At 54.0% G+C, this 15,116-nt stretch overlaps 5 protein-coding genes across 5 annotated transcripts in view; 2 read left to right on the forward strand and 3 right to left on the reverse strand.

Moving 5' to 3' along the window:
• VDBG_09869 (conserved hypothetical protein) overlaps positions 1 to 210 on the reverse strand; it is a gene marked incomplete at both ends in the record, with an annotated part of 1,658 nt that extends 1,448 nt beyond the window's left edge. Inside the window, one exon of the mRNA XM_002999783.1 lies at positions 20 to 210. Coding sequence (XP_002999829.1) covers positions 20 to 210 — 191 coding nt within the window. The remainder of the gene's footprint in view (positions 1 to 19) is intronic.
• Positions 211 to 2,883: 2,673 nt separating this feature from the next.
• On the reverse strand, positions 2,884 to 4,401 carry VDBG_09870 (secreted protein; the record flags this gene model as incomplete). Its single annotated transcript, XM_002999784.1, has 3 exons — positions 2,884 to 2,946; positions 3,193 to 3,845; positions 4,014 to 4,401. 3 exons carry the CDS (start codon positions 4,399 to 4,401, stop codon positions 2,884 to 2,886), a joined length of 1,104 nt encoding a protein of 367 aa, XP_002999830.1.
• Positions 4,402 to 7,642: 3,241 nt separating this feature from the next.
• Positions 7,643 to 8,539, forward strand: VDBG_09871 (pectate lyase; the record flags this gene model as incomplete). The annotated part of the gene is made up of 2 exons (XM_002999785.1): positions 7,643 to 8,015; positions 8,145 to 8,539. The coding sequence occupies 2 exons, from the start codon at positions 7,643 to 7,645 to the stop codon at positions 8,537 to 8,539; spliced, it is 768 nt and encodes a 255-aa protein (XP_002999831.1).
• Positions 8,540 to 8,998: 459 nt separating this feature from the next.
• Positions 8,999 to 12,581, reverse strand: VDBG_09872 (conserved hypothetical protein; the record flags this gene model as incomplete). Its single annotated transcript, XM_002999786.1, has 5 exons — positions 8,999 to 10,714; positions 10,767 to 11,127; positions 11,264 to 11,344; positions 11,770 to 12,253; positions 12,317 to 12,581. The coding sequence occupies 5 exons, from the start codon at positions 12,579 to 12,581 to the stop codon at positions 8,999 to 9,001; spliced, it is 2,907 nt and encodes a 968-aa protein (XP_002999832.1).
• Positions 12,582 to 13,932: 1,351 nt separating this feature from the next.
• On the forward strand, positions 13,933 to 14,868 carry VDBG_09873 (conserved hypothetical protein; the record flags this gene model as incomplete). Its single annotated transcript, XM_002999787.1, has 1 exon — positions 13,933 to 14,868. One exon carries the CDS (start codon positions 13,933 to 13,935, stop codon positions 14,866 to 14,868), a length of 936 nt encoding a protein of 311 aa, XP_002999833.1.
• Between the last annotated feature and the right edge of the window lie 248 nt (positions 14,869 to 15,116).

Below are 15,116 nucleotides of genomic sequence, written 5' to 3' on the forward strand. Positions count from 1 at the left end.
GGGATTCACCCAGCCGTACCCGCCATCCGGTACTGTGCTGTCAGCGATGCGAGAGGCTTCGAGAACGGGGTCGAGATCGGAGTCGGAGGGGTCGACTTCATGGTGCGCCGAACGAGCCTGGCGCAGGGTTGTACCGCCGGCACGATCTGCCGAGCCTTTGGGGAGCTGTTCCAGCTGGTAAGCTGTGGTCGTGGAGGTCTGCGTCGCCATAGCGATCTTATTTTTGCCAGATAGTTTTGTGGCCTCCTCGCCTGGGTGAGGCGGGCTTGGAAGTGGCCATATATAGTTTTTTCACCAGCTCTCATCGCGCCATGCCCCGCGCGTGCTGCCCCGCGCATGCTTCGGATAACCACGGGCAACTACGCAAACATGATCCTTTGTGAAGCAATTTTTGCCTGGCAATATGGATTCTATTAGTCAAAAAGGCGTGAAAATTGTTTGCCTGGGTTTAGCTTCCACCCGAGCCCTCTTCCGGGTGGGCCCCCGATCCCGGAATCATGAAATTCTTCAGAGCTCCGCTACGCTCGTACCAGGCCGGAGGGATTCCGGCCACGAACTGCGGCGTGGATTCCGGCCACTACCTGTGGGGCGCGTCCAAATCCAGACTTTAATCCAACGAAGTCGCGTCTCGGTCGACATCGGGCCCGCGATTTGAAGCTCGGTCACCGAAGCAGCGAATCGATTGATGGCTTGGCCGATGATGCGGAAACCACTCCAATTCTGAGTCTTGAATGGTAGTCATCTGTTACAGCGCCAGAGTGAAGGTTGGAATTTACATCTTGACTCACTCGCGCTTTGTTCTGCCTCGCTCCTCGCCTTTCCTGGAAGAAGCGTGCGCTGGAACTCGTCCGTAAACGTTTCTCGACGCGCTGAAACTTGTCCGAGTCAGATCATTTGGCGCTGACGCAATCTGTGGCAGAGCATGTTCCTTGCTGACAGCCCCTACCTGATGAAGAGGAAGGGATTTCGGGCCGGAAGATGCGCTGGCTTATACCTGACGCGACGAAAGACGTTGCAAAGCCTCATGTCGCGGTAGGCTCGTTTTGACGGCGTTCTTTTTCAAATGTCCTTGGCAATACCTCATGCATTCGTGAACCCTATGCTCTTCGTGTCATCGTCATCATTGCCCTGCGGCGACAACTTAGGTGGCTTGTTTTCGCGCTCCTCACAACGAGAAGACGAGCCCTCAAAACTCGAGAAAAACGTGTTTGGTGACTATTCCTGCATGGTAGCAAATGCTCGAAGTTAGCACCATGCACATCCTTGTGAACAAGCAGCTCTACAGAAATGGATGTCGACTGTGCTTGGGCTTCTTATTATCATGCAGTGGCACCGTCACCGTCACCTTTCGGATTTGACCCCGAAACTTAGGAACGAAGACGTCGACATTCTACCCACAGCATCTGATGCAAATTATCCTGTCGCACAAATCAGTTTCCCTAAATGAAAGTTTACCTGGGCAAAAGCGTACACAACGTTTGTACACATCAAAGGGTTTGTCGTCAATGCTTTCTCTGGCAATGCGGAGAGCATGGCGGTGTTTCTCAAGGATGTGAGTCAAGTCACTCTGACCACGGGTGCCCTGCTCTACACGGCCGCCCACGAACGACATGTTCTGCCCGACATGTCAGCTTCGATGATAGCGGACGAAATTGAGAGCGACATGATTTAAATGGACCACCTTTCGGTGGGCAGCTTGGTCTCTGTGCTGTGGATTTTGCGTACTGCTCCAGGTTTGCCAATCGCCCTCCTGTAGCTTAATGTTCTAGCTCGCATTCTTTACGCCTTGCTCGCTTGCATCTCTTGGCGCGCTATACTCTCGAGATATATCAACTAACCGAGATGTCTATTTCAAATGGCCGGTATTTACATTGGTGTCTTAAAGAACATCGTCATCCCCACGATGCCGACTCATGTTTTCGTCACGAAGCTGGGTGGCGTTGAGACGGATCTAACTACGACCAAGAAGGCAAGAAACCAGAAGGCCAAAGAACCCGAATGGAGCACAAAATGGAGTCAAATTACACTGAGTAATGATTCGAGATTCATCCTGTCGACCCTGATTGTTATGACGATCCCCACCTGCGGCCCACGACCAGACTAAACATGTTTATGAGGCTCTCGACTCAAGCATGCAGTGTGTCAAAAAGTATTCACAACGTATAAGGAAAGAGCTGGATGTAATAGGATTATTTGGTGTTACACTTGGGCAACCTGATCGTTGGTCATCCATCATAACTACTGTCGATATTCGGCATCTTTGCTTTCTACCTTGGACGGACCCCGAAAGATCACGTCAGTGAAGATCAGTCATAGCTTGGCAGGAGGCACCTACGAAGCCACGGAATAGGGGGCTGGCTTGGTGCTGGGAGCTTTGGGAGGACTTACAAAAGGGCTGAAAGGGCCAAAATCCAGATGAACTTCAACCCTTACCTAAAAATTGACTGTGATTGTCACCTGCGGAAGATCTCTTGACTCTGCTCACCCACACGCTCTGACATGTTTACATTATTGGGAATCGTGAGTTTAACTCAAGAACGTGCTGCGATACCCCTTTGCACATTGTCTTTAGATGATTACCAGAACGACCTCTTCATTGGTCTTTCTTCTTGAAGTATCGACTGTTCTCGTCATCTTCGGGTTCATGAAAGTTACTATCGTGGCATTGGACGAGGTGTGGTTTGCATGCTTTCAGTCTAGGTATTCAAGCGCATCGACCACTCGCATTCCTGCCTGCAATTCGTTCTTGAGTCTGACATTGTTCTTGATGAGGCGTATGAGACGCTCGACTAGACGCATTACGTCTCTGATCTTGGCTCAAGGCAGTCTACATAATCGCCATTTTTCGTTTTCAATTGAATAGCACAGAGCTCAAATTATAATTTATTCCCACGCCGCCAACTCCCAGATGCGAAGTGAAACTGATGGCTTGACTCGTTGGCGCGCCTGATCAGTGAGGTCATCATAGGTGGCAAGAGATATCACAAAGTCTCGGCATGACTCAACTTGAAAGACAACTATTCTTCAAATGATCCGTGGGGTCTACCACGACCTGTGCTACGTCATGGATTACGGCACTCGAGTTAAATGGTGCCAGATGATTGTGGTTTCGAAGTGCCTCCCACGCGCTCCTCATCTCTCTACATTCACTCGAATGGTGCAATCCTCTTCAATCTTGCCAAGAATACTTACAGTCACTCCCCATTCCTCAGCGGTAAATGAGCTTGCCTGCTCCAAGGAGAGTGGTGCATCATCAAGCCTATCCCACTCGCATCGCTCCCCTCCAAGTCCGGGATTTGCATCCAGCACACGGACAGGACCCTTGCCTGTCTCGACGTCCGTCGCCACCATATAGAGCAGCACACCCTTCGAATACGCACCATGGTTGTTTCTCAAATCGGAGCGCACCTCCACCATGAACGCCGTCGTGCTATTGTGCCGCACGACGACAGCTTTGTGTGCACCGCCTCCAATGATCTCCACCGGCGACAGTATGTGCGTCGAAGACCCGAAGCTGATGATGCAGTTGACCTCCGAATCCAAGAGCCAGCCGAGCTTCCACTTGTGCCACGCGAAAAGATCGGGGCTGTGGCCGCCGGCGTTGGCCATAAGGTCCCAGTTGCCGACGTACTTTTGCGTGTAGCCGACCGGCAGCGGGTAGAGGTCAGGTAGGCACATGGCGTGGCCGGTCTCGTGGTTGACCAGTTTGGGGCCCCAGAACTCGAGGTCTTGATGGCCCAAGGTCACGCCTTTTCGAGCGACATAGTGGCCCCGCGTAGTGTGGACAGGAATGGAGGATGTCGTGGTCAAGGTGATCGCACTCGCCTTGCGCGTGGGCACGATGTCTGGCCATTTGGTCAGCGATACAGCCAGAATAACAGGTGACACACAAAGAACATCGACTAATGGCCCGTTGGTAGACGTGACATGAGGAACGGTGACGTTTGTGTTGGCGAGCCACGCATCCAGCGCGTGGTCCATTTACCTCTGGTGAGTCGCCGCGGTGAGGTTACGCTCAAATCGATATGACGTTGACGGCCTTGGCATGCGGTAGCACCAGGAGCCGTCAAAATCAACCTGCAGGTTGAGACTTCCAAAAGAGGAAGTCCTGAACCACTCTACCGCTGCCGGGATCTCGTTCCTGTCTAGCGGCGGGGGAATGCCGCTGTCGATTGCGTCGGGGAAGTCGACAAAGATCATCTTGGCCCGCATGGTGCCGAAGCTCGGCGCGCAGTCAAACTTGACCTCTTGACCTTCGCTGTAGTGGGCATCCGGCACGGCGGGTAGCTTGCAGGCCGAGCTGTCGGGTCGTCTGTCATCAGGAATGGCACTGGCGGCAGACAATGCGAACAGGAAGAACGCCAGCTGCCTCCTGGGTCTGAAGAGCGAAGCAATAAACATTGCATTGCTCGATCATTATCGATGGCTGTGAGAACTTCTCCGCCGGTACAGCCTTCCATGATTTTGGATCGAAGGTCTGTCAGTTGTAGCATGCAGGCTGGCGTTGAGTTCGCTGCAGCAGCATGTCGGCGCCGACGTGGGGCCTCATCGTGGGATTGCATCCCCCCTCGGCGTGAAGCTTCACGCATCTGCTGTGTCACCCAAGTGAAGGTCACGAATCTCAACACGTATTTCACTACATCGCCACACTGTAGGCTCAGCATGGCATTTTTCTCTCGTCCACACGAGGTATGCATACGCATGAAATGCACCATGGTGTGTTCTAGTGCTGTCAGACTAGGTCACACTAAGGCTTCACTGCAGTGGATGTATTGACAGCCCCGCGATGAAAAGGGGCTATCACGTTGGCCATTCGTTGCGCACGATTTGGCAGGATTAGATTACCGAGTCCACAGCATGCCCAGGATCAGGCTCAATGACCGAAAAAACCACAGATCCGACTAAGAAAGTAAATCGGAGATGGCAAGGGCGCACGGCAATGTCTGACTCGGGATGCCACGAGAGTGAGAAGATTGCTGAGCATTGTCCAGGGTCTTAGAAGGCCAGGCCATGGAGCGGAGAAGATAAACTGAGCTGGGTGTCAAACCGATATGAATACGAAGGTTCCGGGTCGGGAGCCCCCGAATAAGGACCCCACGGCGACTTCCATAGTGTCGCCCCCTCCTCCCCTCCTCCCCGTGACATAGCTTGGCTGCATCGGGCTCAGAAGGCATCAAGAGGTCCATTATCGAATCCATCCGGTGCCGGTTTGCCCGGCACCATCGAACGTCGCGGGCCCCGCAGACAATCACGATGAGCAGCACAGGGCTGTCAACAAGTCTGGTTTCTGGATTCATCCTCTGCGGTGTGTTTCAGAAGAGACAGGGGAGTGCCAAAGAAGAATGGGGGTTGCACGCTTCGCAGCAAGCTGGCCCCCTGTAACAGCATCGGAAGACACAGCCTCGATTCCGGGCTAGCCCTCCCCGAAACTGAAGCGTCCATGTGGGCGGGCGAGTGGTGGAGCTTGGCATTAACGTGTGACCCCCGTCACAGCTGTTGGTGAGATTCGACCTCACCTAACCTGCTCTCTCTCAGCCAGCAGCTAGGGGGCGTGCAATCGACGTTGGTCGCCAGGATGCCCGTGTCCCCAGGCTCCCATGCATCCGATGCCGACGATGCGAAAGCGATGAGCAGATGGGCCGGCCGAGAGATCGGAGCAGAAAATTTCTCCCATCGTCTGACGTTCGCTGGGCATGACATTGATGATGTATCAATCTAGATGAGATGTGGTGCTTTGACAGCGACACACACGGGGCCGGGCAGGGATGGGACCTGAGGAAGAGGCGAGGAGGGAAATGCTCTGAAGTGAACCCCAGGAGACAAAGACAACAGCACATTACAGCGCATTTTTAGGTTTGACAGGCTCAGCTCAGCTCAGTAAACGTGGCTGGAAAATAAGGATAGCCCTCACTGTAAGCTTAAGGTACGCTCCCGAAAGGCCAATAAGCTTATTCAATGCCCAGCGCTCGCCTAGAGCTTGATTTCTGGCCTGCCACAATCTTCCGATTTTCCCCTCCCCCGGAACCCGAACAGGTCGCTAAAGCCGAAAGGATGCAAGAAGGGGCTCGGTTTATTTCTTCTGTCGGTTCTTCGACAACAGACCTCGCGGTTTGATAGTAATTACCGATGATAACCCCCTCCCCTCCCCCTTTACCATGTCGGTCTGCTTTCCCACCGGTCTTTCGGCAGAGCTTTCGCCCGGATTCCAGGCCCCCTCGCCAGAAACGGCAAGCTGGCTGAGATAACAGCCAAAGGGGGCACCGACAATGCAGACTCTCCTTCCAACCTTGTCCTGCTGGCGTTCGCCTGTGAAGGTGCCTTGGGGGGAGGGGGGGGGGTTACCGCGTCGAGCCGCCAGGTCACAGAATCTGCAGCTCGAAGCAGCACCAGACTGGCGTCGGCAAACCAAACGTGGGTCTTGGCGTGTTTCGACAGGCAGCTTAGCGGCACATCTCCAATCATTCGGCCAACGTACCTGCAGTGGCACGCATCTAGCGTCCCCGACCCCGTCTTCATTCTTCCCAGGTCTTTGTTTTGGGTTGAGAAGACCTCTTCCCTTGCTCATTTCCTTCCAGAGAGATCCGGCCGCCGGATGTTGTTGTGATACTGGATTGAGGCCACCCAGCTCAACCAACACTGGAAGCTTGAGCACAGCTGACCCAACACCAACAAGCAAAGCTTTGCCACCCAATTTCCATCAAACCGCGACCAGGCGGGCTGTTCCAGGCGGGCATCATGCGAACGGGAGAGCACAGGTCAAGCTTGCCACCAAGATCAAAGTCTGGTCCGATCGAGCAACGTGCCAAGCATGGATCCCAGGAGAGACGGCTACTCCATCGACCTTCCATCCTGTCATCTTGTCTGTCACTCTGTCATGCTGCGTGTGGCTCATTCCCAGGCCCATCGCATTGGTGGGCTCTCTCTGATCTGACTGCACAGACTCGGCAGGCCCTTCCACTTTCCCACGACCTCTTTTCGGATGGAACCGAACCATATCTCGACTGAACGCGGCAGTGGGGCCGAGCCTGCTCCACCCCCTGCTCGATCGCTCCGGACACAACAGGCGAAGACATTGTGTGCCCCGTAGACGAAGCCGGGGGTCCTGGGTCGGAGCTGAGAAGCTTGACCGTATGCTTGACCTGATGCTTAGCTTGTTGCCCCAAAATTCGATGCTTGATGCTGAATGCTTGAAGCTTGATACTGCTTTTCCTGGCTGCATATAGTGGGCCTGCCGTAATCCGACGCAGCCGTTCCTAGTCTGGCCTCCCCCTACCTACCTCTCTCCCTCTGCATGGGTGTTTGTTCGTGTTGGAGGTGCAGCTCGCCAGGGAGTCGATGAAGTGGGGTGGCGGCCGTGATCGCGAACTGGACCCCCTCCTCTGGTCTCCTTTTTGGGTAGGCAGTCGGTCTAGTTGTATAAGAAGAAGCCCAGGAACGTCGATGGCATCACTTTTGCCTCCCTCTCCATCTCATCACACTCATTCACTTGACTTTCACTCTTTCGCTACTATCCAACTCACATTCATTCTTTAGCCCAGGTGGTTATTCATTCGCTCAACTTGTCCAACACTTCAAGTCCAATTCCTTCCAATCACCAACCACACTCACTCAACCAACAAAACCCCCGAACCCAACCGACAACATGAAGTTCTCCGCTGTCCTCGCTGCCCTCGGTGCCGCCGTCGCCATCGCGTCCCCCGCCGTCAACAACGTCACCCCCAACACCGTCGGTGCTCTCGAGCGCCGCGCCGCTTTCCCCATCCCCGCCTCCAAGGGCTCCGTCACCTACAAGAAGGTCCAGACCATCAAGGGTGTCTTCGACGGTGGCCTCAAGACCTACGGCCGTGGCGTCAAGTGCACCGGCCAGAAGGAGGGCGGTGACGCCGATGCCGTCTTCATCCTCGAGAACGGCGCTACCCTGAAGAACGCCATCATCGGCGCCGACCAGATCGAGGGTGTCCACTGCAAGGGCGCCTGCACCATCGAGAACGTTTGGTGGAAGGATGTCTGCGAGGGTAAGTCTCCCGTCTTGTGCGCCACAATCCCCAACGCCACACTCTCACCGAACGCCACACTGTCGCAACACCACACTGCCACAACACCACGTACAGACTCATGATACTAACGATTCTCTCAAAATTTAGACGCCTTGAGCATCAAGGGTGACGGAAACGCTCTTATCCGAGGAGGAGGAGCCCAGTCTGCTTCTGACAAGGTTATCCAGCACAACGGTCTCGGAACCGTGACCATTGACGGCTTCACCGTCGTCGACTTCGGCAAGCTGTACCGCGCTTGCGGTAACTGCAAGAAGATGGGCCGCCGCAACGTCGTCATCAAGAACGTCAAGGCCTACAACGGCAAGCTCCTCGCCGGCATCAACAGCAACAAGGGTGACGTCGCCACGATCAGCAACACCTGCTCCACCAGCGTGAAGAAGGTCTGCACCGAGTTCAACGGCACCACCCCCGGCAACGAGCCCAAGGAGATCCGCTCGGGCCCTTCTGCCTCTTGCAAGTACACCACCGTCAAGGCTTGCTAAGCGACTTGTCGCTGTCTTCTACTTCGTCGAGTCGTGCTTTCGGCACGCGGGCGTAGCATTCGTCAAGCTGAACACAACACATATCTAGGTGGAGAGTGAGAGATTCTTCTGGTGACCCAAGCCTTCGCTGTGCAAGGGCTGTTTAATTCAATTCTCCATATACTACTCATAAACAAGTGGAACACACTCTGAGATCCTCGGTGCAATGCAGTGATATTTGTTGTTTGGCCATATGATCTACCGTGTTGAGCTCGATGCTAGGGCGAACCCCGGCCACGTAGACCATCCAATATTGACCTGCCAAAAAAATTATGATCAGATGATACTTCATTCTTTGGTCATGCAGACCGAAATGTGGTACTGAAAAGGAAATTTCACTGATTGCCGTGTTACTGGTGCTTGCAAATGACTCATACAAACAATTCCAACCCCTAAACGGACAAGGCTAAACCGTACAGACTATGCCTCCTCCAACTTCGTAGCCTTGATTACGACAAATCGCCCCGCCGCGGCCAGGGCTCTGAAAACATTACGCAACACAGTCGCCTTGGTGAAGCCAACACTCCCATCGGAGTGATACACCCGTATGGGGAGATCACCCTTGCCCTTGCCCTTGCTTTTGCCCTTGCTTTTGCCCTTGCCCTTCTCGTCGTTGCCGTTGTCGTCGGTCGACGGAGCACCGGGCCCTGCTGCCACTATGGCAGCAGGGACGGCAATTGTCAGGTTACCAAATATGACCAGGCCGGACCTCTGGCGCGTCAGGAGGAGATTAAGACGTGCAGGCTCGCAAACAAAGCCGGGCCCCGACTGCCGATTCGTGCTCATGACCACAAGAACAATATCTCCCTCCTGGCCCTGGAATCCGTCAATAGTTGTTGCTCGGGGCATATGGACCAGCGATGCCGCATATTCTCGCGACTTGCGCATGGTGGCGATGAGCGCGACATTGCTGCGGTAGGGTGTAAGCAGCACGAGATTGGAAGACGTGATGCCGGGTCGGACCTTGAGGAGGTCAACGGCAAAGTCGAGGGCAATCTTGATCTGATCCCTGCTATACATTGACCCAGTAGTCTTGTCGACAAAGACCGAGGACCCTTCGCAATGTACAAAAATAGGTTGCAGGGTGCCAGACGGAGCAGGAACAAGGTTGGGATACTTTGCTCGAGCATACGACTCGAGGTCCCGGCCAACAGCAAACTTGTCGAGAGTGACGTCGCAGCACGTATCGTAAGCAAAGGGGACCTCGGGGTAAATCTCCTTCGCGGCCATGTCAAATAAGCCGCATCCCATGCGCAGCTGGGTTTTGAGACGGTAGACGGGCAGGCCGGTTCCCATAAGGTACTCGAGTGCTGATAATTTGCCGTCGGCAATGAATTTGTGTATGAGATTGCCCTCCGAGTCCTGTTCGTCACCTGTCATTACGGCGGGAGGGAGCTGTTTGTCGTCGCCGGCGAGGAAGCAAGGAAGTAGAGAGTTGCCCCAGACACAGGCGAGATCGGCGCGGGTCATGCTTGCCGCTTCATCGATGGCGATTCCACGTGCCACACTTGTCCTCCATTCCCTGCAAACGTCATCCGTAGCCATGGACGGGGTTGCGCAAACGATGTCGGCCGCTTCGATGACAGCCTTAAGAAGAGCATGTCCGGCGTCCTTCGGCAAAGCGCCCGACAGGACGAACTCGTCCCAGCCTATTTCACCCTTGGCAACTTCGAGAAGAGTAGAGTACTGTGACCGTTCTTCGATCCTTGCTCGCAGTCTGAACAACCCTTCGCTGTCGTCAGGTGTGAGGTCCCTGACGCCAACCGCCCGCGAGCCGAGCACAGCTAGCAGCCAAGACGAGATCGAGAGGTGGAATCGCCATTTTGAGGTCTTTGCGATGGGTATTCGCGGACTGTCGCTCTCGGGGATTGGATAACGAAGGAGGTGTATGACGGCGGCAAACTCGTCTTGCATCCTGAATGCACGGACAACTAGCCTGTGTCGCATACGAGTTGGGTCTTCTTGTTGCTTGCCGGCATTGTACCGCTTGCAAACACTGCTTGTTGTCTGATCCAGGCGGTCGGCGAAATTGTCGACAGCCACGTTGGTTGGTGCAGAACAGAAGATTCGGTTTAGTTTGGCCTGCATGCACAGTGTTGCAGTGGCGATGGCTGTAGTCTTGCCAAAGCCAGGTCCCTGAATACGATCAGCATCAACTTTGCCATAGATTTTGGTGAAGATGACTCACACCAGTCATCATACCAAGTCCGAGAGGGCGATGGCTCAGGTAGCCCTTGAAGCGAACTCGGTCTGTGGGAAGGGCCTCGTGAAGCAACGCATTCACATAATCGACGTCATCGATGTCTACAAAGTCGACGACAGGAAGCTCGCGTAGTTTTGGCAATGGTTGTCGCTTCGGGGGCGTGGCTGCCAGGCCTGAGGTAATGTTGGTGGCGGGATCAATACCTCTCATCCAGTCCCAGAAGCCAGTGCCGCGCATCACTGCTCGGTGCAGGCTCATCTTGTCCGCCGTCTCCTCTTTGCTCCCAGAGACTACCGGATTCGTAGACTCGGCCATTGGTTCGAAAGCCTTTAGTCCGACCACCTTTCTCTTGCAGTCGGTGAGTCCGGAATCAAAGCGAAGAGCCGCGATATTCTATTTCTCTGCTCCTTCCTTCAAAGCGGCATCGGCTTGCGAGCGGCCAGCAAACGTGTTGACGTTATAGTCGTCACCACACTTCTCACTGCTGTTGGGTCGGCGCGTCTTCAGGACCACCTCGTGCAAGGCTGTCGGATGATCTGCCAGAATGCTGATTCTCTGTGGCGCTACGATGATTTCGCAGTCCCTGGGTTTGTCAGTAATGATCACAATGATCAAGAAGGGCGGCAATACCAGATCGCGGGGTCTTTGTCGTCCGTATGCCTGAAGAGAACAACTTTGAGCGTAAGGTTCTTGGCGAGGCGGCGCCAAGCAGAAGCATATGCATCCCGGAATTCTTGAGTGAGTGGGACGATGATGTAGAACTTCTTCTCATAAGCGGGATTAATGGATGAGTCGAAGGGGACAAAATAGACCGGGCCAGGAGTTCGACTGATCTCTTCGGCCGCCTGGTCGAGCCAGATTACGTCTTGGACGACAGACTGTGTCATCGCCGTGAGGTGACTGTTGTCGTCTTTGAAACTATTGATATCATGTCATTAAGATGCCTTGCTTTGGTTGAGGATATGGGGATGTGAAATATTGAACTTACAACCGACTTGAGATATACGCTTTTTCTCCTTTAAGATTGCGGGACTGTTCTTCGTAGCGTTCTCGGTGCCACTCGTGGTCTGTGCCATAAGGGTATTCAAACGGCGGTGGCAGCTTGTCGATGTCCATCATGGCCTGGACATTATTGACGGCAGCAGCGACGGTAAAGGAAAACCTGGTCTGGTGCAAGAATTCCGGCAAGGTCATGCCATTGATGAAAGACTCGTGCCGATTGATCCAACCCTCAACCGTAGTGTTCGAAACGTTGGTGAAAGGCACGCCGTAACCATGGATTGTAGCCTGGGCGTTGTCTGTGAACTGAACGGATACTTGGCAGAGCTTTGAAGCTGTCGAGCCTGGGAAGTAAGCCAGAACCTCAGGCAACGAAGGCTGGACAGTATAGGTGAAGTGACCGCGAGGGAACTTGATAACGATAACATGCCTATTGGTCGGCACAACCGCACCGCTCCTTTGTTTCATGTCGACTGCAGAGCAGAGAGAGAAGGTTAAACAATGGTTTGACAGCTTAGTGGACGGATGCAGCTTACCATGTTGACAAATGCCAAAGCCGCTTTGCTCGTTGAGATCTGTGCTCAGGAGGAAACCGAGCTGAATGCCAATGAAGGAGTCAAAGTTTGATGATCTCCTTACGATAAATCGCGCAGAGCAAAGTTGTTCGCCCTCGGCTGAAATGCCATTGATGATAATCGGTTTACTCGGGTCATTGTCGACAAGGGCACAGTCCTTTGAGGCGTGAGTGTAGCTGACCTTGACAGAGTTGGCCTGGGGGGCGCCAGTCGATGATTGAGACATGGTGAATGTTTGCGAGGTTCCAATCCACTGATCAGCTGTCCAACGGAATGAATCGTCAGAGCTTTTCCTGATAAGATTTCAAGCGGCGAGCCGATGAAAAAGAACCACAACCTGACGGAAGTGGTACCTATCAGGATCAGAAATTCCGATACCAGTACCGATAAGTCGCATCTCAGACTAAACTACCGAAACGCAGAAAAAAAAAATAAACTGAACCACGCCGGATCTAATGAGAAACACAGTGAACGGAGGGATCTGAGTTCTTCGCAGACTGCAGGAATTGCGACTCTCATAAAATGCCTAGGTGTGTGTTCCTGAAGAAGGGAGGGAGAAGGAGAGAAGAAGCAACTGGAAACTTTTGTGGCAGACGAAGTTCAGGAAGGCGCAGAAATCAACCAGCAGGCAGCAACCTATTCAAGTCAACAGCCTGGGTCTCATAGACTTGGCAGCGCACAGCTCAATTTCGATAGATGATTAAAATGGAACTGACTCAATCTAACAGCTAAGATTCTTGCTACAAGAGGGCATGAACAGACAAATTGATTGTGACGCCGAATTCTTATACCTCTTCCAGCATTGAAGGGGTAGAGTGAGTCAGATCAATCTTCCTGGGTGACATGTTGCAACGACTCTGGAAAGCAGCGATGATCAACAAATGTACCATTAACGAATCATGCGAAAAATGTTTCGTAGCATCGCGGGTGGCCTCGGCTGGTTTGAATGCTTTGGGATGAGGCTGGCAGACGATGCGTTTGAATTGCGCTTGTCGTTAGGGAACGATGTTGCTGTGTAGCTGCAAACACCTTGACATTTGTTCTATGATGTATGGACGTTCAATAGTGGTAGAGGGAGTCACAGCTGCTGACCACAGAGGATGGAGCCAGAAATACGCTCGGACAAGTGGCAGCAGGAGATCGCGTTTACGTGGATGAACATTGACATCATCTTCTACTATATATACATAATTAGGTACTACCTGAATTACCATGTAGATGCACTAGCAACTCTCCTCCCTTGCGTTCCCTAATGTCGCAATGAGTTAGGGTATGTTTGAGACTCTGTCCGCTTCTCTGTTTACGAAAGCCGCAGGCTCAAGTCATGCCGTACTTTTAGGTCTCTCAAGCCAAACCTTGTCGGAACCGAACCCGAACGCGATGACGAAGGGGCTTAGCACGCAGTGAGAGCTGGTTCCAAAATGGGGCGCGGTGACAATAGTGCTGACAGGCTGACGACGGTGCCGAAGTTCCGATCCAGCCTTATGAAGACGAATATCCTCCAAATCTCGAGACCTGGCGAAAGGATTGGAAGAATCTTTCGTCTTCACTGATCAAGAGAACACACCTCCGAAACAATGTCGAAAAAGGCGCCAGAGAAGAGCGAGCCCCTTGACGGCGGCGAAGCAGGATACGAACCACCTCCCCCAACCTACGAGTCAGGTGGCCCAAGCCAGGACACCACCACTCCCGCTGTCACCCCTCAGGCCGAACAGGGAAACCCCCCTCAACAGTCAGACCAGGGTCCAACCGCTGAAAGGCCATTCAATTTCCCAGCGCCACCATCGTACGCGCCAAGCTCAGCTTCAAGGCAGTTCATCGTCGTCCCGCAGCAGAGCCCGGAGCCGGCGTCGTCTTTCCTCCAGGCCTATGCGCCGAGTCTCCTGGCGCGCGGTATCCCGTCGGAGTCCTGGGTCTCATTCCTCGACACGCTATCTGCTTTCCTCGCGGCCAAAGTTTCGGATCGCGCCCTGAGCCACGCCGGCGACGTAGCTAAGCAGCTCGGCAAGGGCCCCACCAACAGCTTCAAAGGCGTCTATGCCCACGCCAAGAACGTCGGCCGGGACATCACCAAGCAGGCCCGGCGCGGGAATGTTGTCGGTGCCACGGTCGGCGCCGTCGGCGGTGCCATCTCCATCCCGCTGTCCGCGGCCTTCAGCGTCATCGGTGCCGCGGTGTCGATGCCCGGATCAGCTCTCGCCGCAGCGTCGAAAAAGCCGGCATCGCAGAGGGACAGGGCCGCTGCGTACCTTGCTGTCGCGAATAAGGACTGGTTCCATGCTAGGGGCCTGGACGCGGCCATCGTAACGACAGTTGAATTGGAGGAACTTACGGGCACGTCGGTTCGTGCAATTCTGGCTCCTCGTTCGGGAGATGGGAAAGAAGCCAAGACGGTGGAAGAGCAGCTGGCGGCTTTAGAAGGGCCGTTTGCGAAGCTCGAGATGTTAGCCTCGGGATTTCCCCGCTTGGAGATTGCTAACGAGACGCTCTGGGTCGTGTTGAACTCTGTGTAGCTATCTTGGCTTGCGCCCAGCAGTTGAGGCGCCCTACGCTCTGCGTTCTATCTTGCAGTGCAGTATCGCAATGAAATTACATTCACTGTCCAATACGTGGCGTACGATCGGCGTACCACCGCTGTATTGAAGTGTACCATAGCCCACCGTGTCCACCGGAACACCCCGAGGATTTGGTGCATCGCCCCCTGGCCAAGCGGTCGGTTCGCCCGAAACCTGGGGAAGTGCTCAACAGTGATGTCGGTGAA

The sequence above is a fragment of the Verticillium alfalfae genome, genomic scaffold (assembly GCF_000150825.1).
Source record: "Verticillium alfalfae VaMs.102 supercont1.17 genomic scaffold, whole genome shotgun sequence".
In the NCBI taxonomy this organism is placed as follows: Eukaryota; Fungi; Ascomycota; class Sordariomycetes; order Glomerellales; family Plectosphaerellaceae; genus Verticillium; species Verticillium alfalfae.